Consider the following 24,796-nt stretch of genomic DNA (forward strand, 5'->3'; position numbering starts at 1 on the left):
ACCCTACCAATGCTCATGAGTACACAGAGAGTAGAAAATCGTCTCCAAACAAGGCTTGGACCAAGGGGCACAAATGAACCCCCTATGGCTCAACATTTAAGGGGGCAATTATTTTCAGGGTTGGACAATTGCAGACCTGCCCCTGAGAGTGAGCACCTCCTTAAATTTTGCACCCTAGGCACCTCACTTGCTTCAACCTGGACTGGTCCAGTCACCACACTTGGTCAAAGGGGAAACTAGGAATTTGGTTGATAACTTCCTTTAACCAAGGTTCCCCATAGAGCCTCCAGGAAAGGCCTCTTTCTCCCACATGATCAGTTGGGTTGTCCACCTCTCCCAAGCATAGCTGTTCTGAGCCAGTCTTGATCAGCTACTATGCCTTGTCTTGGCTCCACTCAACACCAGAACATGAATTCAGTGTGGTTTGTCTGATAACATCATTAGGCTCCAGTCCTATATAAACTTTTACCCACAAAAGTCTGGACCTCCTTGGCTGGGCACTATGGCTCACACTTGTAATCCCAGCACTTTGGAAGGCCAAGCTGGGAGGATCGCTTGGGTCCAAGAGTTCGAGACCAGCCTAGGCAACATAGGGAGACTTTGTCTCTACAAAAAGTAAACAAAATTAGCCAACCATGGTGGTGTACACCTGTAGTTCCAGCTACTCAGAAGGCCAAGGTGGGGGGATGGCTTGAGCCCAGGAGGTCAAGGCTACAGTGAGCTGAAATCATGCCACTGCACTCCAGCCTAGGCAACAGAGCAAGACCCTGGATCACCCTGTATAAAAAAAAAAAAAAAAAAAAAAATTGGACCTCCTGTCCCCCACCATTATTTGAGTTCTCCCTGTAGTGCCCACTCTAGTCATACAGATTGGTTAGAACTGATATGACCTTTCTTTGGACATGAAAAAGTCCTGGAGGCAGTGTCTCTTTTTTAAGGACACCTCAACAACCATGCAAGAAGTCCCAACAGGAGAATATTTAGCTGCTCTCACCTCAAGTTCCAATTTCCCTGGATGCCTCATGTAGGAAGCTGATGACAATAGTGTAGGATCAGCTGCTCTGACATCAACCACTTAGTGCTCATTCTGCCATCCCTGCTGTGGGGGTCCAAGAAAAAGGGAGCAAGAGGAATCTGAGGCCCTCCAGGGAGAAAAGGTATAGTGCAGGGATGAAGAAGCCCGACCACTAGATTTCCTAGGATTTTCTTATTCTTGGTTTTCTAGATGCTTCAGATCTTAAGGAAGCTGCAGAAAAAGTGTAAGCAATAATAAAAACGGGAAAAAGAACTTTCAGGAGGGAATATATTCAGGGAAGACAGAGCAGTCTGTGTTGCCACTAGTTCAGGCTCAGGTACATTTCTTTTTCTTTAATTAATTTATTACTATTATTATCATCATCATTGTCATTATTAGAGACAGAATCTTGCTCTGTCTCCCAGCCTGGAGTGCAGTGGTGTGATCATGCCTCACTGTAGTCTCGAACTCCTGGGCTCAAGTGATCCTCCCACCTCAGCCTCCCACCTCAGCCCCAGTAGCAGGACTATAGATGTATGCCACCACGCCCAGCCTCAGTGACATTTCTTAGGGACCTACTACGTATGGGCCAGGTGCTAGGTGCTAGGGAGAGAAAGACAAATAGCACAGTCTCTGTCTTGGAGGAGCAAATGGCTGCTGAAGAAGACAAGCACGAAGAGATCCTCTCCATACTTGGCTTATTGCTGGGATAGAATCTGCTTCAGGACGCCAAAGGAGCAGAGAGTAATGGCCACCCCTACACCAGCCCGGTAGCCCAGCAAGGAGACTGTGGAAAAAGATAATGCCAGAGCTGAGGATTGTATTCATTCATTCACTCATTCGTTTATTCAACAAATATTCCAGGAGTGTCAACTGTCTTTCAGACATTGGTTTAGGTTTAAGTGATACAATGACTTGCACATTTTAAGAAGTTAGAGAAAAACCACTATTGGAAGCAGAATTGATATTATTTTAGGTCTAATCAAATGGCTCTTGTGACCTGTTAATATCTATCCCCAAAAGTTTTCTGATGCCTCCACCATTATAAATTCATTCCTTTGTTTGAGACTTATTCAGCATTACCACATCCATGAATTACAAATAGGTTTTGACACAGGAAAGGCTAGTGAATTGCCTAAGGGTACTTAGAGCCAGGGTTGGGGTATAGGAGGCGCAGTAGTTACACGACAGGAGTCACCAAGGGCAGATCACTCTCTTGTCTTCTCTCTGGGAGCACCTGGAGCTGACTTCAGCGGGGCTGACAATTTAAGCCAGCGAATCCTGCTTGCACATGGTTCAGGATGCATGCTGCACCGGGTCACCTAGGCGGCCCCTCATCCTCTGTCCACTGTGAAAACACGGGACACCCAAGTTGAAGGGAATGCTGAATGACACCATGTGGGTGTGCAGTGGTCTGTGACCAGAGGGTTCACTGGAAGCAATTTGCAAAGGAGGCCTTAGAAAACCACCTGGATGGTTATTGTAAATTAAAAAAGGAAGAGATGCCACTTTTCTCTGAATAATTTTTAATACTAGGTTTATGGCTGGGTACATGTGATAGTCATTACGGCTTATTTAACTCTGAAATTATCTGGCCCTTCAAACTCCACTGGGACTGTAGAAATCTTGGGTTAAATTTGAAAAACAATGTTTGAAAGAAGATGATATGCTTTTCCTTAAGGAGAATAAATTCAAACCTAAAAGAGGGGGAAAAAGCAAAACAACACACAAAAAAACCCCAGCTCTCTCTAGGAAGGATCTCCATTGTTTCTTATATTTGCTGTATTTCTCATAACGTGTCTGAACTCAGAAATTCACCCAGGCACACAAAAAGTCTACTCTAGTTGGCTGTTGAGCCCCTCCATCCCTGCAATCCAAGTTGTGTCTCTTCTATTGGGTTGTTTGGAAAAAGTCCAAAAGCATTCTGAACTCTGAGCTCAAATCTCAAAGGTTTCCACTTCTTTGGAGCCGAACATTTCATCAGGAGCTGGGAGTGTGTGAGTGAGTTACACCGAACAGCTGCGCGGTACCCACCACCCTCTCCCCAAGGATGACACGCTCTGCAAAGGAGGGTGTTGTAAGCATTCCTGAGCAAGCCAGCTAATCTGGAGACCTAGCCTGTTGGCCGGGGGCTACTTCTAAGAAGGATCCCTCTGGAATTACAGCATCTTATGACTTCTATCTATGAAGCCCCCCTTCTTCAGAGGAGCAGCTAGGACATGGGGTAGGGGAGAAGGCCAAATGGGTGAAAAAGGAATCTCTTGAGTCAGAGGTGAATTTTGTTTTGGGAACAGCATCTTGTCTCTCTTTAGCTGCTCACAGGAACGAACATGGGAAAGTAGGGCTTCTTTTCAAGTGGGGAGGCACCCAGCAGCCCGTGGAATGCCTGATTTGGAAGGGGCAGGAGGGAATACGTATGTCCTGAACAACAAGTGCAAATGTAAATATTCAGACCCTTTGAACTCTGAAATTGATTTCAATTCAGGCCAGCACTCCAAAGTTGTTTTATTGGGATGTTGAAGTGTTCTGACACATTGGTGGCTTAACGGCATCATCATCAGACACAGACATTTCTGGGTCCTTGGCATTTGTCTGGGTTTTAGAAACACTGTACCCATTGGCAATTTCACTCCCTGATCAGAGGCACACTGGCTGCCTTCAAACCTCTTGTTCTCTTGCTCCTCCTGGTAGAAGCAATGATGCTGGTGGGCCTCATCTGAGGTCCGTGCCTGGCGTTGGCCGAAGCTATCATCTCCTTTGTTACTTCCCAAGCAAGGCACAGGAAAGCCATCTTTACATCACCTCTATTTAAAGCACAGGGTCCCTTTTGCCTATGTCACTGAAAAACAGCAGAAGCCTGGTATCTAGTGGGTTCACCCAGCCCATGTAATATGGTATAAGGAAAATCCTACAGAGAACATTTCCCCATTGAGCTTACAAAAAGATGTAAATTTGGAAAACTCTACCACATATCCATTTTGTACTAAAAATAATAACATAAAGAAAACATTTAAATAAGAAAACTAAAGTGGGGAGGGGAGATTTGGGGGGTAGGGAAGGGAAAGTAAAAGTCCATAGCTTGATATTAACCAAGATGGTCAATGGCTCGTTTAAAAAGGAAAAAGCAGTTTATACAAAATCTTGCCAACCTGCCTTGAAGTGTAAAGGCTTGTAGAAGCTATTGAAAATTTTGTTTTATTTATTCCCCTTAGCAGAAGAAAAATCAATGGCTGCTTGGCAAGTCAGACGTAAATGAGTTATACAGGCCACTGACATGGTGGACCAAACTTTATAACAACCACATTTGCCGCTGTCAGGCCACAGGCTTCAGTGGCGCCAGCTGTAATTATGGCTGATCACCTCTAATTCAGAGCTGCCTGCCTTGATAAAGGTGTCACTCGGAGCCACTGTGGCATCAGCATCAATTGAGGATGTCAAACCAAAGGGCAGCCTGCTGGAGAAAGCGCTTCCCCACCCCAACCTCCAGGGTCCTGGAGTCCCTTGGGCAAATATTGCTTTTTAACTCTTCACCCTGAGTACAGCGACACTCCCTGAAGCTGTGATTTAAATTCCAGGGGATTCAGATGAATATCCCTGACCTCCATCAGTGGACATCTTTAATAAGCTGAGAGATTCCTCCAAAAACAGAGTTTAGAAGTCAAGTTCCTCTCTGCTTTGCAACGTGCAAAGAGACCAATGTTTGTCTTATCTACCTGATTCATTGGCCACAAAAGGCTTTAGGGGCAATAGACTGTAGCACAAGCCATGGTCATTTTCGGAAAAGGAAAAAGAAAAAAAATTGCAGCTTCATGCCTTTCTTCTGCTTTTGTGGTATTTAAAAAAAAAAAATCCTAGTGAACTTCCCATTTTCATGTTACTTTTTTCTTTTTGAAGGAAGCATGAAGGGTGAGGAGAAATGGCAAAACGGAGAGACGATGGGGTTAAAAATCCCTGCTAATAGTGTAGAGAAGTGTCTGGAGTGTTGTCCTGGTGGAACCCTGAGTGGGGAGGTGTGAAGTGAGGGGTAGAATTCAGCCATTAAAAGGGCTTCACTGTCATTTGTGAAGGATCATGCTTGACTGCCCCCACCTCCCCAGGCTGTTTTTCCTCACTCTGTAATTAAAAAAGAGACACACATACTGTCTGTTCTCCTCTTTAAAGTCACAGACGGCTCCACCCGCACCAGCACCCCCTCTAGCCAGTTGAGTTGTGGGGGCACAGCCTGTCTTTGATTTTAAGGGGGGACTTGTCTTCCTTCCCTCTCCTTTGGAAGGTTCACCTGAAAGTGGAGTGCTGATCTCAGAAAGGCAAGTGTTGTGTCTTGTGGCTGGGGTCTTTTTCCTTTAGCACATGACAGGGTGACCCATAGGGGACAAGGGAGAAGTGACTGATTTCACAGCCCTTGGTGGCTCCAGACACGGGCACATGTTTGGACCAGAAGTGGTTTTGCCCTTGCTGACAGGGAGGTCAGATGCGAGAACTCTCCGGAGGGGTGGCGGTTGGCATTTGGCAACAGAAAATCCCATCCAGCTCCAGGAAAAAAGGGCCCTGGGCGATGGAAACCCTGTCACCTGGTTCTGAACCAAAGCCCAAGCTGCTAACTGAGGTTGGTTTTTAACACTCAAACCTTCCAACCTGCCATCTTTCACTCTCTGCTTCCCCATCTCTACACGTGTCTTGATGTTATTTCCCTTTCTCCAAACACAGGGCACTCTTTTTTTTTTTTTTTTTTTTCAGCAGAACCAGCTGACCCCTGCCTGCAGAACTCCGGGTCCCTCTTGGAGCTCTCTGATGGCAGCTGTAGGGCCATCCCCAGCGGCACTGTTTCCCCCTTTGTTTACCCGTTTCTAAGGGCAAGTGCACCACGAAGGCTCTCTGAGTCTGGAACTCGGCCTGGGGCTGTTTTGGTTACATTGAAGTTTTTGCTTCAGTTCTGCCAGATTTAAATGGTGACTTCACTAGCACTGAGCTAAAAAGGAGAAGGGGGAGGAGGGCGAGACCGGGAGAAAGAGAGCAAGTGAGCGAGAGCCCAGCCGGAGGGAGAGCCAGAGCTAGGCGCAAAAGAAGGGCCAGCACATTACATCATCGCTTGGCCTGGAATCAAATGGGAAGGATATGACTCACTAAAGCTAGTTAAGCTTTGGCTCAAATTCTACACACACTCATTCCAGAGCTCTCATGTTCTGCACCTCAGGAGGGAATTCAGCCTCAGTGATGTCCATGAGGTTTGTTTTTAATTTTATTTTCTTTTCTCCTGATTTTATAGATTTTTTGCCACTACTGCCTTCTGTTTTTGAGCCTTCGTCCTCCTCCTCCTCTTCATTTTCTCCCCCTTCTCCCTTGCTGCCCGTCTTTGTTTCTCCTCTTCTTCCTTCTCCTCTTTCCCCAGCCCCTCCGCTCCTCTTCTTGCCCGAAGAGGCATTTCTTTTCACTTCGATCAGAGTTTTTGTTCTAGCACAGAGACCTGAATGAGTTGAACAGAGGCCGGGTTGGAGGGGAAAAAAAAAAAAAAAAAAGCAGAGCAAACCAAAGCAACCAGAGCAAAAGGGCCACAAATAAAAAGCGAAGCGAAAAAGAGCAAACTCGGGCGAAGTTTCTTTGCTGCGGTGTCGCTCCTAATCGGAGGAGACAGGGAGAGAGTTAAAATGCAGGAACCAATAGCTTGAATGGTGATGTAATGCAAGAACCGCAGGGTAGTTAAGTAATGTGAGAGCGAGGGGGTCAGGGTTGCAAAGCATTTACCTGCTCTCAAGGGGTTTTCAGTTTATTATCAATTGCAGTGACTGTAACCGGCTTCAGACTGCAATCTCTAATTATTCACAGACGCTCCTTTTTTATCTTTTATTATTAAAAGTAAAACTATATTGTGGTATTTTAAAATAACACGATATTATCACAGCTGTGTATTATTTTCTGCCAGGATTCTCTCTCTCTCTGTTTTAAGTGGCTCAAAACTGTTGTCTTTTCATAAAAGGTGGAAGTGATGGTGTGGCGGTGGGGCGGGGGGTGGCTGGGGGGGTGATTTTTGAGTGTAACTGGTGAATTGTAAATGACTGGAAAACTGTGTGTGTGTTGTATGAAAAGTGATTGTGCTTTTCCATTTATTATTAAGAATATACTGCAGGTTTTAAAAGTAATAGACGATGATCCCTAAAAGTAGTTATAGTCTTTCCCCTATTATTTCCGTGAAGGTTAACAGCAATTGTGCATTTACTAGAGCATGTTGACTTTCTGTTGTTCCACATGCTAATTAATCCGGTGCTGTCTTTAAGAGTTTTATGTTCTCGAATTACTTTTTTAGATGATATGCTTCAGCAGTGAGGGGGTGATGATGAAGACTTCTTGATTGAGTTGTTAATATTTGAGAGTAAGAAATTAACATGAAATACAGCGAGAGAGGGGCAAAGGATTGTGTTCTTAATGTTTTAAGGATCTCGTGTACTCAGAGAGACTGTGATGTTTCGAAAATTATTACCACGTTTCTGTTTCATAGAATAGATTTCGTATTGTGATATGCTGCCTGGGTTGAGTGCTTTCTGACACCATCCAGCATTATTAGATAGTGATAAACTAAAACCCTCTAAAACAAGAGGGCAAGTCCAACACTTTCTCATTCTGGGAACTTCAAAACTTCTCTTGGGCTTATTTAGTCGTGATCATTCTACAGCTGGATGCATATTGAGGCATGCGGCACATACCAGAAAGGTGTCTATATTTATTTATTTAACGCACATTTTGGATATCATTAATTATGACTTTATGGATCTTCTGTCTTTCCTCCTTTTTTGGGCAGAGGTGGAAGTGGGAAGCAGTGGGGAGAAGTAATTTTTGGAGGAAATAGCATGATGTGTGGGGAGGCCTGAGTGTTAATTCTGATGCTTGACCTTGAACAAATCATTTAAACCACCTGGGCTCTACTCTAAAGCTCAGGAAAGGGCAAGGTGGGCTAGAAGCTCCTTGCCACATGGGGAACCAATCTTAGGTGATCTCTGAAGCCTCTTTCCACTCGAAAGTTCTGTGTGTATATCCATGTTCTATACAGAAGTTTGCTAGAGAGTATTTGGCATAGCTTTTCAGAGAAAAGTACATTTGAAATTCAGGATGAATTAGTACTTGAAAAGAAGTGAATGGGGGAGGATGGACAGGAGTATATCTTTCTCCACTTTGAAGTTTGATTTTTATTTGTTTACTTTTTGCTTTTTGGCAAAAAAACAAACACGGTAAACTTTTTAGTTTTCAAATGCGACCTTTGAGGAGACCTCAATGAGATAAATTACCTAGGTAAGACTGCTAAAAAGAGTGGCAGAGTAGATGAGGGAGAATTCACCTGCCCAGAAACTTTTCTAAAAGATCCCGCACATCCTTCAGGCTCATGAAATGGTGCCAAAAATGCAGCAGACACAGACCCTTGTGCTTCAGTTGGCCACATGGAGCAGAACAGTATTTTTAATGAATTTATTCCCCCAAAGATTGCATGACTACTTGATAAGTTTCTGTAATTTTAACATAAACTCGAGTTTTTAAAGGAGATTTAAGGCTACATGTGAAAACCTTCAAAGATCATGAAAGGCAAAACTGTGTGTGCTTGTTAGATAATTCTCCAGACAATACTCCTATTCTTCAGCCAAATTCCAGGGTAGTAGCCTTATTATAAAGCATATATTTATGTATCTGGGGTAGTAGCCTTGTTGTAAAGTATGTATTTATGTACTTATGGGCCCAGCTTAATTGCGCACAGGGAAGGACCTTAACTATGCCTATCTGTGGGAAGAAATTACCCAGAGCTAAAATGAAACCAGTGGTGAAGATTATTAGTCATTGTGCATAGTTTGATGAGTGCCAAGTGTGTGCTTGGGACTCTTCAGGAATAAAGAGGGCATGATTTCTTTTTTTAGAGCATTACAATTTATGTTGACTTGGCTCCGAATTGTTCACTCATATTCAGAAATGCTCTGCTTGTGACTGACAGAGACAAGGCCAGGAGCACTAGCCTGGCTGTGGCTTCTCCATGCCAGCTGTGATACCAGGTTGCACTTACATGATCTCAGCTCATTACACTTACCCACAGTAACCCAGAGGGCTACAAATTGTTAATTCCACTGTTTGATGACTGTTTTGTTCTGTTTCATGGTTTTTGTTTTGATTTTTGGTTTTTAATTAAAACTTTTTATTCAGATAAGTGTAAATTTACATGCATTCATAAGAAATAATATGGAAAGGGCCAGGCGCGGTGGCTCATGCCTGTAATCCCAGTACTTTGGGAGGCCAAGGCGGGTGGATCACGAGGTCAGGAGATCGAGACCATCTGGCTAACACGGTGAAACTACATCTCGACTAAAAATACAAAAAATTAGCCAGGCATGATGGCGGGCACCTGTAGTCCCAGCTACTCGGAGGCTGAGGCAGGAGAATGGTGTGAACCCGGGAGGCGGAGGTAGCAGTGAGTCGAGATCACGCCACTGCACTCCAGCCTGGGCAACAAAGCGACACTCTGTCTCAAAAACAAACAAAAAAAAGAAGTAAATAAATAATATGGAGAGATTCCCATGTATTCTTTGCCCAGTTATCCTCAATGGTAACATCTTGCAAAACTGTGGTAGTACATTACTACAATCAAAATATGGACACTGTTACAATCCATCCATCTGTTCTGCGTTCCTGTATGAACAAGCACACAGTTTTGCCTTTCATGATTTCTGAAGGTTTTCAAACGTAGCCTTAAATCTCCTTTAAAAACTCGAGTTTATGTTAAAACTATAGAAACTTATCAAGTAGTCATGCAATCTTTGGGGGAATAAATTTATTAAAAATACTGTTCTGCTCCTTGCAAGCAACTGAAGCACAAGACCGTGTGTCTTCTGTATTTTTGACACCATTTCATGAATCTGAAGGGTGTGCAGGATCTTTTAGAAAAGTTTATGGGCTGTAAATTCTCCCATTTTACTTGTATTTGGGGTGTGTGTCTGTGTGTGTGTTGTTTTTGTCAATGTAAAAACTGAGAGTCAGGCTTACCCAAGTACATATAAGCTCTGGCGACTAGAGTCCAGTTCACTCTAGGTCTAGCTCACCATCACCAACAAACTTTCCATCACCACCCTGACTTGGTAAGGAAAGGGGCTTAATGCCCTTGCCTGTCAATGAAAGTCATCAAATACCCAGTTGGGGAGTCCTGGTGACAGTGACTGTGTTTTACCTTCCCTTGGGACATGGCCATTCCATGGGTTTGCCTTCCACAGGGTCCCTGGGGCTGTGCTCCACAGGTGAGCAGGTGGAGGAGGAGAGACGGCTTTGCTAGCACAACAAAAGATGCATCAATCTCTTCCCTCTGCACACCAGACACAGAGCAGAACAGTGCCAGCTGTCCATGCCTAAGCATCACCATGGGCGACGCTGAACTCACATTCTTTCTCCTTGCCTTCCCATGTTTCCCTTGGTGAGACCTTCTATGACAGGAAGGATGGGGATAACATCAAGCAGGCATTGCTAGTCAGAGAAGCAGGGTGGGGTCTCCCAAAAAGACCATGGCCTTTGGAGTTAAAAAGGCCGGGATTCAATCACTCTTCTACTTACAGGCTGTGTGACTTTGACAAGGCACTTCACCTCTCTGTGCCACAGTTCCTACCTTCTCTATAAATTATGGATAACCAGACTGACCTCATGGAGCCATTGCAAGGGTTGGAGATAAGGTTTTTTTGTTGTTGTTGTGGGTTTGTTTTTGTTTTTGTTTTTTTTTTTTGGGACAGAGTCTCAGTCTGTCGCCCAGGCTGGATGGAGGGAGATAAGGTTTTAAGACCCCTGGCACATAGTGAGCCGATGGGGAAGAAATCTTGGTGGTTTGTGTTGTTGAGGATTCTGTTGGACAGGATTCTCCTCATAGTGGTCCCTGCTGCAGGTACGGCCTCCCTGACTCTAACTGGGCTTCTTGTCCCAGCATCACTCAGCCTTCTTATTTCTCTAGCCTTTCTTCTGTTATGCCTTTTTTTAAATTCTGGAAATCAAGCAGGTTTGAAATCACACAAGGTCCTAGAAACGGAGAAGTACAAGGACCATTCTGACTAAAGTGATGTGAGGATACTAGTGATTAAAATGCCAATCGCTAGTATCCTCACGTCACTTTAGTCAGTGACGTGGAGGGAGGGACACAGGACATCACAATTTGGAAGAAAGGATTCTTACTGCCCATTCACGCTCATGTGGCACCGTGAACAAGAAAATAAAGTGAGATGGAGGTGAGTGAATTCAGTCATGAGAACTGAATTCTATTCCTAGCCTGACTAAAAGAAGTTTCTAGACCAGGCATGGTGGCTTGCGCCTGTAATCCCAGCACTTTGGGAGGCCAAAGCGGTCAGATCACCTGAGGTCTGGAGTTTGAGAGCAGCCGGGCCAACATGGTGAAACCTGTCTCTACTAAAACTACAAAAATTAGCTGGGTGTGGTGGCAGTTGCCTGGAATCTCAGCTACTTGGGAAGCTGAGGCTAGAGAATTGCTTGAACCCAGGAGGCAAAGGTTGCAGTGAGATTGCACCATTGCACTCCAGCCTGGGCAACAGAGCGAGACTCCGGTTAAAAAAGGATGTTTTGTAGACTGAAGAGAGAGGGACATCCAAGGAGGCAAGTGGAAGAGTTAGGATGGCGGGTGGTGGAATTATACAACATCTATGGGGCCCAAGAGGCATCTTGAGAGTTCCATGCTGGGATCCCCAAATCTAAGCTGCAAAATGGCCTATAGTGTCTCAAGCTGCTTGAAAGAAGTGTTGTCTCAGATTTTACTTAGTAAACTTTGGTCAGGAAGGCCAGGTCAACATTAAGAAGCAGAAATTAGTGTAGACTGAGACTGAGCCCTGTCATGTGCCTGACAGAAAATGGGCTGGGCCAATCTGGAAGCGTACTTTAAAAAGAAGCAGCTGTGACCAGGTGTGGTGGCTCACACCTTTAATCGCAGCACTTTGGGAGGCCGAGGTGAGTGGATTGCCTGAGCTCAGGAGTTTGAAACCAAGCCTAGGCAACACGGTAAAACCCCCATTTCTACTAAAATACAAAAAAAAAAAAAATTAGCTGGGCATGGCAGCACGCACCTACCTACTCAGGAGGCTGAGGCAGGAGAATTGCTTGAACTCAGGAGGTGGAAAGAAGCAGCTGTGGAATAAAGCACTGGCTTCTCCTTTCTGCTCCCTTTTTGTCTGTTTTTTTGGGATTCTGACCTTCATAAGGGGACTCCTTTTACATTGGATATTGCAGAAAGATGCGTGTGCAAGTACCTGAGTGGGCAGTCACAATGCAGGGATGTGGAGAATGGCCAGGAAGAGGAAGGAAAATGGGTGGCATTGGTAAGTGTGGGCCAGGCCAATACAAATGTTGTGGTCTGAATTTCAATTTGTGATTTTTAAATGGCTATGCTGTTTGTGATTAAAATGTATGCTATAAGACTGGGTGTGGCCAGAGGTGGTGGCTCATGCCTGTAATCCCAGCATTTTGGGAGGCCGAGGCAGGCAGATCACTTGAGGTCAGGAGTTCGAGACCAGCCAGGCCAATGTGATGAAACCCTGTCTCTACTAAAAATACAGGCATCTACTAATCAGAGAAGCCAGGTGGGGTCTCCTGAAAAGTGCATGGCCTTTGGGGTTTAAAAGGCCTGGATTCAATCACTCTTCTACTTACTGGTTGTGTGACTTTGACAAACCACTTCACCTCTCTGTGCCAGAGTTTCTATCTTCTCTGTAAATTGAGGATAACCAGGCCAACCTCGGGCATGGTGGCACATGCCTGTAATTCCAGCTACTCTGGAAGCTGAGGCACAAGAATCTCTTGAACCTGGGAGGCAGAGGTTGCAGTGAGCTGATATCGCGCCACTGCACTTCAGCTTGGGCGACAGAGCAACTCCGTCTCAAACAAACAACAACAAAAAAGACTGGGTGCTTTCAGAGGCGTGCATTTCATGTGTTTGGGTTACAACAAGAGTCATTTCTTAAAGACTTACACACCCTTGAAAACTGAAATTGACTTAGCACTCCAAAATCCACTCCATAGTACACAAACACTTTAACACAAGTCCATACATCTTTCCTTCCTGTACCTGCACTGGCAAGAGAACTTATTTAATGATAGATGAGGCAATGCTGCACCCAGGAAGAATTAATCAATAGTTCGCAATTATTATGGAGAGTGGGACAGTAGTTAGACTATAGCCAAGACTCATCTAGCTAGCAACAAAGTCTTTCTTTCTCTCTCTTCACGTAGTACCAAAACACTGAATTCTACCTTATGACTTTTTTTCTTTTCCATCTGAATAACTAAAATAGAACTGGACATGTCCAAAAAGCAAAGCCTAGAAAAAGCAATAATATGGCCCCCAATGAATGTCAAAGTACCTATTAATGCATAGATTTGATGACTCATCTTAATGGAAAAATGGGGTCAGGAGACTGCGTTGTATGAATTAGAATGCCTACCGTGAATTACCATATTTTAGGATTCCACAAACTTTTTATTTTGCAAATCAAAGATTTTGAATTGAAGTCATATTGGGCTGCACCCATGTGCTGACATGGCAGACAGTCCAGCTGGCCCTCTCGCAGCATTTTGGGCCTGTCTGCCCACTTGGCTCTGCCCCTCTGCCCTCAATGGGGCTTGTATCACTGCTTAAAAAAAAAAAAAAGGAAGGAAAAAAAAAGTCTGCAAAACAAGCTTTTGTGCAGAGAGGGGAAGCCTAATTCCTCATAATCAATATGGCCAGATGCGATTGGACCCTGTGGATTGTTTTGGAGTCAGACAGATCTGGGGGCAAACTCTGGCTTTGCCATTTGCTAATTATGTGATTTTTGACACTCTATTGAACATTTCTGAGCCTTGGTTACTTCGTCTATGAAATGGAATCCATAAGAGCATAATACACTTAGCATAGTGAGTGTTAAAAAATGTTAGTTATTTAATAATGGAACCAGTTGACTTCTTTGGAAGTCTGGATAATAATATATTTTGGGCATTAATAATGTAGAGAGAAATACTGTCATGTAACAGTTCCTTCCAAGAAAAGTAAACCGTGTCACAGAATGCAGGTGAGGTCATGAGCGGGTGGAGAGGTGAAGAGAGAATCATACTTCTGGCTGTACATGTCGTTGGTCAGAAAATGAGGTTTCAGCTCTCACTTCAATGTATTGTAGTTTATTTCAACATCAAAAGAGCAGGGTCTTTTTTCACTGCTTTTAGTTAAGTAGTAGATTTCTTTTTTAGATGACGTAGAGTAACTTTTCTTTTGCATCTGCCTCTTCTTGACCTTCTTATTTATCATAACACTTCCGTCAGCTCAGCAACACTTTGCAATAAAGGGCCGATCCCATTTAATTCCTCTGAAATTAATCATAATAACAGCAATTATAATAAACCCATTTAGTATAAATGTAGATGTAAATTGCTCTTGCGTAGCATTTTCACCTTTAGTTTTGCTCTCACCAGCATCCACCCTAATATGGATCATGCAGTGGCCTCTCTATAGCCAGATTATTTTTCTGAGTTCAGATCTTGCCCTACTTCAGTACATGGCTGCTTTTTGCCATTTCCTTCCTGTGAGGGCAAACAGGAAGCTCCCTGTGACGTGTACAGGTCACAGGAAACGTCATTTGATTTGAATTTGCTCTCACCATCCAGAACTTCCTTAGTAGTAGAATAATCATCTTATAATTCTTTTTTAAAATTTTTTCTTTAGAGACAGGGTCTTGCTCTGTCACCCACTGACATAATCACAGCTCACTGCAGCCTCGAACTCTTGGGGTCAAGTGGTCCTCCTGCCTCAGCCTCCTGCGTAGCTGGGGCTACAGGTGCACACCATGACATGTGGCTATGTTTTTAATTTTTTTGTGAAGACTGGGTATCCCTATGTAGCCCAGGCTAGTCTCAGATTCCTAGACTCTAGCAATCCTCCCGCCTCAGCCTCCTGAGTAGCCAGGGTTATAGGCATGAGCTACTGAGCCTGGTCCAGTCTTATAATTCTAAATGCACTGATGAAGCCAGAACCTAAAGATTGATGTTTCAACCCAACCCATTCACCTTACAGATTAAGAAATCAAAGGCCAGGCATGATGGCTAACGCTTGTAATCACAGCATGCAATTTGGGAGGCCAAGATGGGAGAATAGCTTGAGCCCAAGAGTTTGAAACTAGTCTGAGCAATGTACGGAGACCTCATCTCTACAAAAAAAAAAAAAAAAAAAAAAAATTAGCCGGGCATGGTGTCATGCACCTATAGTCCCAGCTACTCTGGAGACTGAGGCAAGAGGATCACTTGAGCCTGGAAGTTCCAGGCTGCAGTGAGTCGTGATGGTGCCATTGCACTACAGCCTGGGCCACAGAGGGAGGGAGAGAGGGAGGGAAGGGAAGAAATCGAGGCCATCCAAAAATATGAAGAGAGTTATTCTATATCATAAAACCATTGGTGTCAGGGCCCAGACCAAGCTCTAAGGCAGTGAGAAGCACATTTCTGCCCTGCCAGGCCAGTGAGCTTTCTGGTGCCAGGAATTCTGTCATATTGCCCAGGCTAATGCTTTGCAGTCCCTTTTTGAGTTCTGACTCCTGGGGATGGTGGGGTGGGAGGGAGCAACCAACAGGCAGGCCCTCGAGACACTGGAAATCATTCAGGCAGCTGTGCAGAGACTCCATCCTCTGGTCTGGAGAGAGGGGTGCAGAGGCCACAAGAGGGCTTGCTTTTTGCCTCCAGCCATGAGCCCCTGTTGGGTCTAGTTAGTGGGCCCTGAAGTTGTGGGCCCCAATAGCATTGGGGTAAATGTCCTGGAGTCCAGCTCTTTGCTTCCCACCAGTCTCTTCTCTCCTCCCTCTCCCTGCCTGAGCCCTGGCTACACTGAGTGCATGTCTGATGAGGACACAGCTTGGAAGCTGCCCCAGAACCAGCACCCACCCACCTGCAGGATGTGACCTCTGGGCTCTGAACACTCTGCTTCCTCCCTCTTCCTCCCCACCTAGGGAACAGTTTTAGACCACAATTCCCAAACAGCCCCACTTTGCACTTTAATCCCAAAGAGACTCCAGCACTTTGTGACCACAGAAAACTTGTCACTTCATTATGATTCTGAAAAAAAGAGAGCAAAGGGTAATTCATAGTTGTTTTAATGACTTTGCATCCTTTCCCATGGAGGCAGCTTTCAGCTGTTAGGCACAAAGGACGCTGGCCTTCTCTGACATCTCACAGTGCAGTGGAGCAGCGTTTTCACAAGATTCTTCACAGCCAGTTCACCCAATTAATCTTCCCACAGTCATTACCCAGGTGCCGTACCATTCGGCTGCCCGGGAGCCTCCAAAGCTCCGTTGTGTGGAGATGAACTATTGTGTCTCCCGACCTTGAAAGGATGTTTCTAACTAATTAATGATTGTTAAGTGCTTGGAAAATGCACTGTGGAACTATGCTGGAGCTCATATGTCTGCATCTTCAGCTGTGCAGATGCACTGAATGCAAATCAGAAATCCTTCCTGCCATTTGTAAATAAATCATAGGAAGATGGATATGACCCTTTCTTTTCTCAAAGAGTTATCTGTCCTCCTCCTCCTCCTCTTTTTCTTTATTCGTTTCTTCTGAGCTGTGTATTTAAGCCCCCTTTGAAATGGACCAGTGTTTTGTAGGATTTCCTCTACTGAAGTGCGAAGGATCTGATTGGGTTTTTCCAGCCACGTGATCTTTAATGAGGCAAATTGAAAACCATTATTGGCTGAACCATGAGGGAACAAAATGTGGTTTTCTGTATAGTAGTTTTTAAATTTTGTTGATATGAGCAATAGTGAGAAATATATTCTGTATCACAGCCCAATATACCCACACATATGCATATATATGTACACACATATATACACCTACACATATATACATATGTACAAATATATACACATATACACACACTACATACACACATATACATATATACACACATACATATATGTTTATATATACATATATGTGTATGTAATGTGTAATGTGTACACATATATACATATATACATACATTACATACACATGTGTGTATATATACTTTACATACATATTGTGTATATACACATGGAAATATATACATGTGTATGTATTCATATATACACACATGTACATTAGATTATGTGTATAATATGCACACACACATATTTATATATACACACAATTTTTACGGAATAATACTTAATTTTTACTGTGTATAGCATTGTTTGGATATCTGATGTATTAGATATGTATCTATTGTTCTAAAATTCTGGTAATGTCAGATTAAGCTGATTTCACCATTTCTCACTAATTGGCCCCCTAATGAAGTGCAACCAGCGTTGGAAACACACTGGTATCATAGAAAGGCCACCGGAATGCTGGGCAAGGATCAGGGGACCTGGGTTGTATTTCAAGTTCTGTCCCAACTCCAAGATTCCTTTCCCCAAACTCTGTGTCCTCATGTAAAATTAAGGTATTTGTTTTCAAACTGAAGTTACCCTGAGACTACTTCTTAAGAAATCCTCTTGTGGAAAAGCCCAGTATGGAAAACAGATCCCTGACTGGTCCATATCTCCTCCCATAAGTCACCCCCACCCCCAGCCAGAGGTCCTTGGAGCAAAATCCAAATCCTACTGGATTAGAAATTTCATGACATCCATCTAGTTCTGGCCTTCAATGATTATTTTATTTCTTAGGTAATAATAGATTCATCTAACAAAAATGCAACTGGATTTATTTCCATGGATGCTGAGCTGGGAATCTCCAGAACCAATGGGGATTTTTGCTATAGGACCATCGTTCTTTTCTGCCTCAGCATTGTAATTTGTTCTTCGGCCTTGAGGGATAGACTTCTTCGGGGAAGGAATGAGTTGGAAAGGTTTTCAGTTGATGTATGAGCAGGTGGACACATGGGGATGTTTATTTATGTCATTGTGTCTGCTGTATGCCTCCTGAATTCAGCAGGTTCTTGATTTTTAACACAGCTCAAATCATTTGGCCTACAGCTGGTAAAATACAATTTTCTGGGTTCTCAGAAAGAAAGGCTTTTCAGACTTATAAAAAGAGAAGCTCATAAGACTTCTTGAACATCAAATAGCTCTTACAAAACACCATTTTGATGAGTTAAGTGTAAATGAATCAGAAACATACGGATTAAATTTCCCTTGAAAGACACATGGGTTTAAGAATTAAGGAGGGGGAAGTGCTTGGCAAGATGGATTTCAGGTTTGTGCCAAACCTCAAAATGTTTGAAAAATGGTTTGAGACATTTTTACTGGATGCAAAATGCCATGGAGTTTCCCTATCCCAGACATAATAGTGAATCTTTTTGACAACAACTGTATGACAAGAAAAAAAGGCCTGCGGGGCTTAGTCATTTTCTCAATTCTTTAATACTCTCCTTCCTCATCCCCCAACCTCCCCGCCTCCCCCGCACCCCCCCAAAAAAAAATCACTCACAGGGCTAAGAGAACTTCCTGATTAAAGTTTCAAGTCAGGCAATTACCAGAAAGTAACCCCACGACTCAAAAGTACGTGAATCCTCTCCCAATACTATCCAATTATACCATTTTCTAAGTGGAATAATGCACTCTGAGGACAGGCAGTATTTTCTATATTTTATTCATTGGTGTCCAGAGCAGTGCATGGTTATTCTAGACATTTGTCTGACATTATAGTGCCAGCTTCTTTGGAGAAGGAAAGTAAGTCCACTAAAAGCAAACAGATTGGAGAGAACTATTCATTGGTTTATTAAAATAGCCACAGTGTGGAAATGCTGTGTTTTATGAAGGCAAGATATGAGATGAGGCTTTCAAGTTGCTGGGAATGGTCTTGGAAATGTGCATTCTGTTATAGCTTCTCTGTTGAGTAAGCTGTGATATAACTTCTCCACACCTCAGAATTCTTGCTGGCATGAGGAACCTCAGGAGCAACACAGTAAGGATCCCGGGACTAATTATCTTATGAACGGTGCACATCGTCTGTATTCAATGCCCTCCAATTATTTTTTACTAGCTATGCCTTTTACAGGCTGACCCTTTTACAGCCTCATTTTTCATATGCAAAAGCACAGAAGTGGGTTTTGAGCGAGATGTACACAATAAGGGAGGGAGAGGGCCCGGGGGGGAAGCCATGGGCTGGGCCATTTGCTCTGTGAGGCTGCCTTGTCTCATATTCTTGTTTCATTTTCATATTTAAGCCAGGATGACCAAGGTTTGCTTCCTTCCTTCCTTCCTTCCTTCCTTCCTTTCTTCTTCTTCTTTTTTTTTCTTCATTTGAAAGAAAGGGTGTATTCAGTGACTGCCAATATCGGTTTAGAAACTAGGGTATTAACTTTGCTGCCCTCCGAAAGTGAAAAAAGAAAAAAGAAAAGAAAGAAACTAGGAGATAACAATGTATTTTTTCAAAATATTTTAAGTCAATGTAGACAAGAGAAAGCTATCTTTGTATGTTGTAATTCTATGCTGGAAGTCATGGAAAAATCTATTTATTATCTTGTTAGGGGAGCATCTCACACAGCACTTTGAGGTAGGAGTGTGCTCTCTAGGAACCAAAATTAATTTGTTGCAAAAGCAGTACCTAAAAGGGAGAGGAAATGTCACACTAAACTCAGAAAACTACTTTCAGTACTTCCAGGGAAGATAGTGCATAACAGTGATGGTTAAAATCTACCCCCTGACTCCCACCATCTTATGCTTATCTGTATTTGTTGAACTGTATATAAAAAATAAATGAAAACTGGAAATACTGAAGAGAAAAAAGTTATATCAACTTTCTGTCTTGGAAGAGGCTTTTTAGAAACAGAAATAGTAGGACCAAGTTATGGCTCTATTTTCACCTTTTCCAAAGGAGCTTAATATAGAACAATAGGGTCAAGAAGGGGTTTTTTAATTCTGAAAAATACCGAGTCCCCTGCCCAACAGCTCCAGTGCCTCCCTCCCACTTACCCCAAATGTCTCTCTGTAATGCAAAAATGACCAAAGTGTGCAGTATAGTCTATCAAATGGTTCTTTTAATTTGTAACTCAGGCACCTACCTGAAATACTGGGAAATCAGTTTTAACATGTTTATATATATATAGTTCCCAATTTGGTGTATACAAGGGCATCATGTAAATGGGACATACATCAGACAGTCGATATTTCTAGAAAGGATTGTTATCCAGAGATCATTTTCATGTTATTAAGTTATGAATGACAGTAGTTGTTTAATATCTTCTCAGCCTTTGTTGGCATATTTTAACAACCTACCTTTCACAGACAGTAGGCTCTGGAGCCCCTACTACCAACATCTCTCTGACTCACAAACACGTGCACACACACAAACACACACACACACATGCGTGTGCTCACGATGCAGGGCTAACTTCTCATCTTTCCTGGAACAATTCATGTGTCTCCTCTTCAAGGACCATCCCCTGGAACCCCCAGGGTATTAGATAACACTTTTGGGGGTATCTCCCATTACACCATTAGCTGACTTCCCTGGCTATTTGCCTTCATAAATGATGAATTCCTGCAGGGCAGCAATGATCTTTTATTCACGCTAGGCTCTCAGCACAGTTCCTGAGATATAGCAGAAGCTGAGTAAAAGTTTAACAACAACAACAAAAAGCTTTAAAAAATAATTTTAGCTGTGTTTCTGTTGTATCGAATGTTTATTGAAGTCACACAAAGTTAGGTGGGACTAAAATTGCCCCTCTGCAGGCTTTCTGGATTCTTAGTCCTCCTAGGAAAAATGAGGAGTAAAACACAGGGGAGTTTGTGCTCAGATGATGAGCTTCCTGCTTGATTTCAACTCTCTCCTCTAACCTGTGTTTATCTTGATGGCCTTATTTATATCTATTTCCTTTCGATAAAAATAGAAGCTCCAAAAAGTGAATCTACCACACGAGGGAGGATACTTTTAACTCAGGCCTAAGTTTCACAGATAGAGTTAAGATGCTGCCCTGCGTGTAGGCACCCAGCTAGATGGTCATTTTCTGAGTCATCCAACTTCTGAGTTTTCATTTTTTTAAAGAGTATAATTAAGATAGGTTCCCAGGGATTTAAAAAAAAAAAAAAAAAAAAAGAACCCACCAACCCTGTGAGTAAAGTAGACAGTCTGTATGTGGAGACCCATATAAGGAGATTTGTGGGCACCTGCCCAAATTGAGAGAAGCATTAAGAGCTATTCGAAACCTACTGAAATGTCAACACACTTTTGAAAAAGGTCCATTAGGGATGCAAATGTGCAGCTCCCTGATTATGATAAGCACTGGAAAGAAAACAGTGAAACCCATTAGGAGGCTTTGAGAACTGGGTTCTGAGGCACAGGGAAGACAAGTCTAGTTTCTGCGGGGGCTGGGGAGATGAAGTCCAGCCCCTCTCTGCACCCTGAACCGGCCATTCTAATGATTTAAATGGACCCCCAAAATCCCTCTTATTTTGGATAAAGCAAATTAACTCATTTGTAAATGGGCCAACTTTGAAATTCCATCCGTGGCAGATAAAATTCATTTTAATAAGATTTATTCTCTGAGTTACAAACTGTGACTTGCTTCTGTAAAGGATCTGACATTGGAAGCTCACTTCAGGCTTTTGATGTGTTTTGGTTGGTTCTTGCAGGGGATTTTCTTATGAAAGGTTGATTCCAATTTAAAAGCTATAATTCTTACTACACACTCTTCTACAAATCAACTCAAACTAGGGATATATATTTCTATCTAATAGTCACTTAGAGCTCTTTGAAAAATTACCTAGTCAGAAGGACACCTTTCATTCTGGCTGCCCAAGTTGTTTACATGTGACATCAAATGATATTCATAGTAATGGACAAATTGGACCATAAATTTTTTGTAATTGTTCTAAAAGTAAAAAAAAAAAATAATTGATTTTTACCATCTTCCTTGATCTGGAAGGAATTGTATCAGTTTCCAGGACGTTATAAAACAAAATATTTAAAGTATGTTTCAAATAATAAAAAGAGAAATACTTAATAAAGATGTGGAATTCATTTATGAAGACAAATACTGGCTGTGAACCAATAGGCCAAAGAGTCTGCCAGAAGTTTGCTGTAGACAGTCATTCTTGTATGTCCACTCTGCCCTATCACTCTGAAGTTCAATCCATATTAAGAGAATGAATTTTCTCAGCCGTGCTAGACTTTGAAATCATTGATTTTGTTTGCTTTGTTTTTGAGTAATATAACAGAAGATCTTTTTTCAGTTTTCTTCCTTATAAGGAATAGCAGTCCGTGGCACTTACAATTATAGCTCTTTCAGCCTTATTTTAATTAAAGAGGTTTGTATGGCATATATATTTGACGCTTGGGAATTTTATATAAAAGTAGTTACAGGTTTTAATCCTTCTGGAGGGCTTCAACAACTGAAACCGTGGCAAAAATGGAAAGCACTTAACTTTCATAAGAACACTTGAATGTTTCAGCATTACCCGAAAGCAAAATTATAAGCCTTGGAAAGAAAACATTGCCATTTGGCATTTTCACTTTTGTGCTTGTCAAGAGAAACAGCCTCAGGCTTCAGAAAAGCAGAAAGATCTATTACCAATAGCATGAGGCAAGCACTCTGGTGCTCACTTATGTTGGATCAATCTTCTTCACTTCTAGAAGCCTTTCCAACTATGTTATGATGTTCTCCTTTCTGCTTCTCCATCCAGACAGAGCAGTGTCCTCCAGAAAGTAAGTGTACATTTTCCCAATGGTGAAAGGAAACCAGGATGATTTTACCCAAATGCACAGCCCCGGCCTCCAGGAAGATTTGAGACTAATCACAGAGATGGATACTAAACAAAATAACCATACCTATTCATATATTATTAGAAATAGCATGAAGGAAAACCAGAGGTGGCTATGTGGCCCTTTAAATTCGTGGTTGCTAAATTTGACTTTTAATTTGGGGGTCAAAGAAAGTTTTAAGAAAGGGATATTTAAAAGGAGACCTAAAGGATGAATGAGAATTGGTCAACAAAAGAGCAGATGGCGAAACCTTCCAGGCAAAGATCAAAAGATGCTTCAAGGCCCTGGGGTAGGAAACAGCGTGACACATTCTAGGAAATGAATGGAAGCTAGGGTGGAAAGACCCTATCAAGCCAGGTGGAAAGTTAGTACTACAGGCATCAATGAGGTAGAACATATAAAAGATACTGAAAACACATCCTAAATGCTAAGGAGAATCATGGAAGAATGTTGAACAGGGAAATGTCATGACCAAATCTTTGGTTTATGAAGATCATTCTGGCTACAAGTCAGAGTTTGGATAGAAGAAGAGCAAAACTGGAGGCAGAAACTGTTGGAAGAAACCAAGAGAAACAAGATAGTGTTTTGGACTAGGATCTTGGCAGTAGGGATGGAGCCAAGTGGATACATTTCAGGTCTATTTTGGGGGTGGATTGAATAGAACTTGGTGAATGATTAGAAATACAGGATGAGGAATCTCAAAGTTAATGCCTGAAATCTGCTAATTCACTTCTACCAAATATATTTAAGGAAATATGAGGGGAAAGATCTAAAGATGGAGCACTGTACTAGTCAGGGTTCTCCAGAAAAACAGACCAATAAGAGAGAGAGAGAGAGAGAGAGATGGTTTATTATAAGGAATTGACTCACCAGATTATGGAAGCTAAAAAGCCCCCATGATCTGCCATCTGCCAGCTGGAGACCCAGAAAAGCAGATGGTGTAAATTCCAATTGGATTCTGAAGGCCTGAGAACCAGAAGCACCAATGGTGTTGCTCCCAGACTAAGGTCAGGAGAAGACAGATGTCCCAGCTCAAGCAATCAGGCAGAGAGAGAGATCACGCAACCTTCCTCCACCTTCTTCTTCTATTCAGGTCCTCAGTGGATTAGATGAAGCCCACCCATATTGGGGAAGGTATACTGCATTACTCAGTCTACCAGTTCAAATGTCAATCCCTTCCAGAAACATCCTCATAGGGGCACCCAGAAATAATGTTTAACCAGATATCTGGGCAACCCATGGCCCAGTCAAGTTGACATAAAACCTACCATCACAGGTACCGTGGACTGGATCATCCACAGGACTCAACCTAGGCACTTAGGGAATGTTGTCTTAGCTCTTTAGCAGGTAGTGTCAGGTAGCATGTACTATGAAGTAGTGAAATGTTTTTCCTGGCAGACCTGGAGGATTTTTGTCATTCTCAAAATGTCCGATGTAAACCTAGTCCCAATGAGTCTGATGGCTCCAACACTGAAAAGACAGAACTGCTTATCTGGGGACCTGTCCTACCTCTCCTAAAAGATGTTATTGTGCTTACTAATAAATTACTTATTCTAGTGCACAAAGAGTGAAACCTTTATTTCCTGCTCATCAAAAGGATTATTGTTCATATGTGAGAAGAAATGACCTCCTCGCCTACCCGTCAAGATTCCTGGTTCCTGCTGCCCTCCTCAGCTAAATGTTACTTGCACTCAGAGATCATTGGAGTCTTTCTTTTGTTCAAGGAAAGCAAAGTCCAAGAACCAGTAAGGAATTACTCATCTATTTGTGTCCAAATTTAAGGAAAATCTACTTTTAACTGACGTGTTGCTTCCCTGAGATAAATAATAGTTCTGGATCTCTCACTTTTTTTTTTTTTTTTTTTTTTTTTTAAAGACAGAGTCTCTGTTTCTGCAGTGACACGATCATAGCTCACTGTGTCTTCAAACTCCTGGACTCAAGTGATCCTCCCACCTTACCCTCCCAAGTAGCTAGTACTACAGGCACCCCACCATGCCTGGCTCATTTTAAAATTTTTTGTAAAGATGAGGTCTTGCTATGTTGCCCAGGCTTGTCTGAAACACCTGGGCTCAAGAG

At 42.6% G+C, this 24,796-nt stretch overlaps 1 protein-coding gene across 4 annotated transcripts in view; it reads left to right on the plus strand.

Moving 5' to 3' along the window:
* CREB5 (cAMP responsive element binding protein 5) overlaps positions 1-24,796 on the plus strand; it is a 420,888-nt gene that overhangs the window by 272,816 nt on the left and 123,276 nt on the right. The window contains exon 1 of one of the 4 annotated variants that reach the window (XM_033193434.1): positions 6,024-6,240. The exons of the other annotated variants lie outside the window; for them this stretch is intronic. Within the exon in view, the coding sequence (XP_033049325.1) occupies positions 6,194-6,240 (47 nt within the window). The 5' untranslated portion in view covers positions 6,024-6,193. Of the gene's footprint in view, positions 1-6,023; positions 6,241-24,796 lie in introns of those variants that run through there. 4 annotated transcript variants of the gene reach the window in all.

This window comes from Trachypithecus francoisi, unplaced genomic scaffold, assembly GCF_009764315.1.
Source record: "Trachypithecus francoisi isolate TF-2019V2 unplaced genomic scaffold, Tfra_2.0 Lachesis_group4, whole genome shotgun sequence".
In the NCBI taxonomy this organism is placed as follows: domain Eukaryota; kingdom Metazoa; phylum Chordata; class Mammalia; order Primates; family Cercopithecidae; genus Trachypithecus; species Trachypithecus francoisi.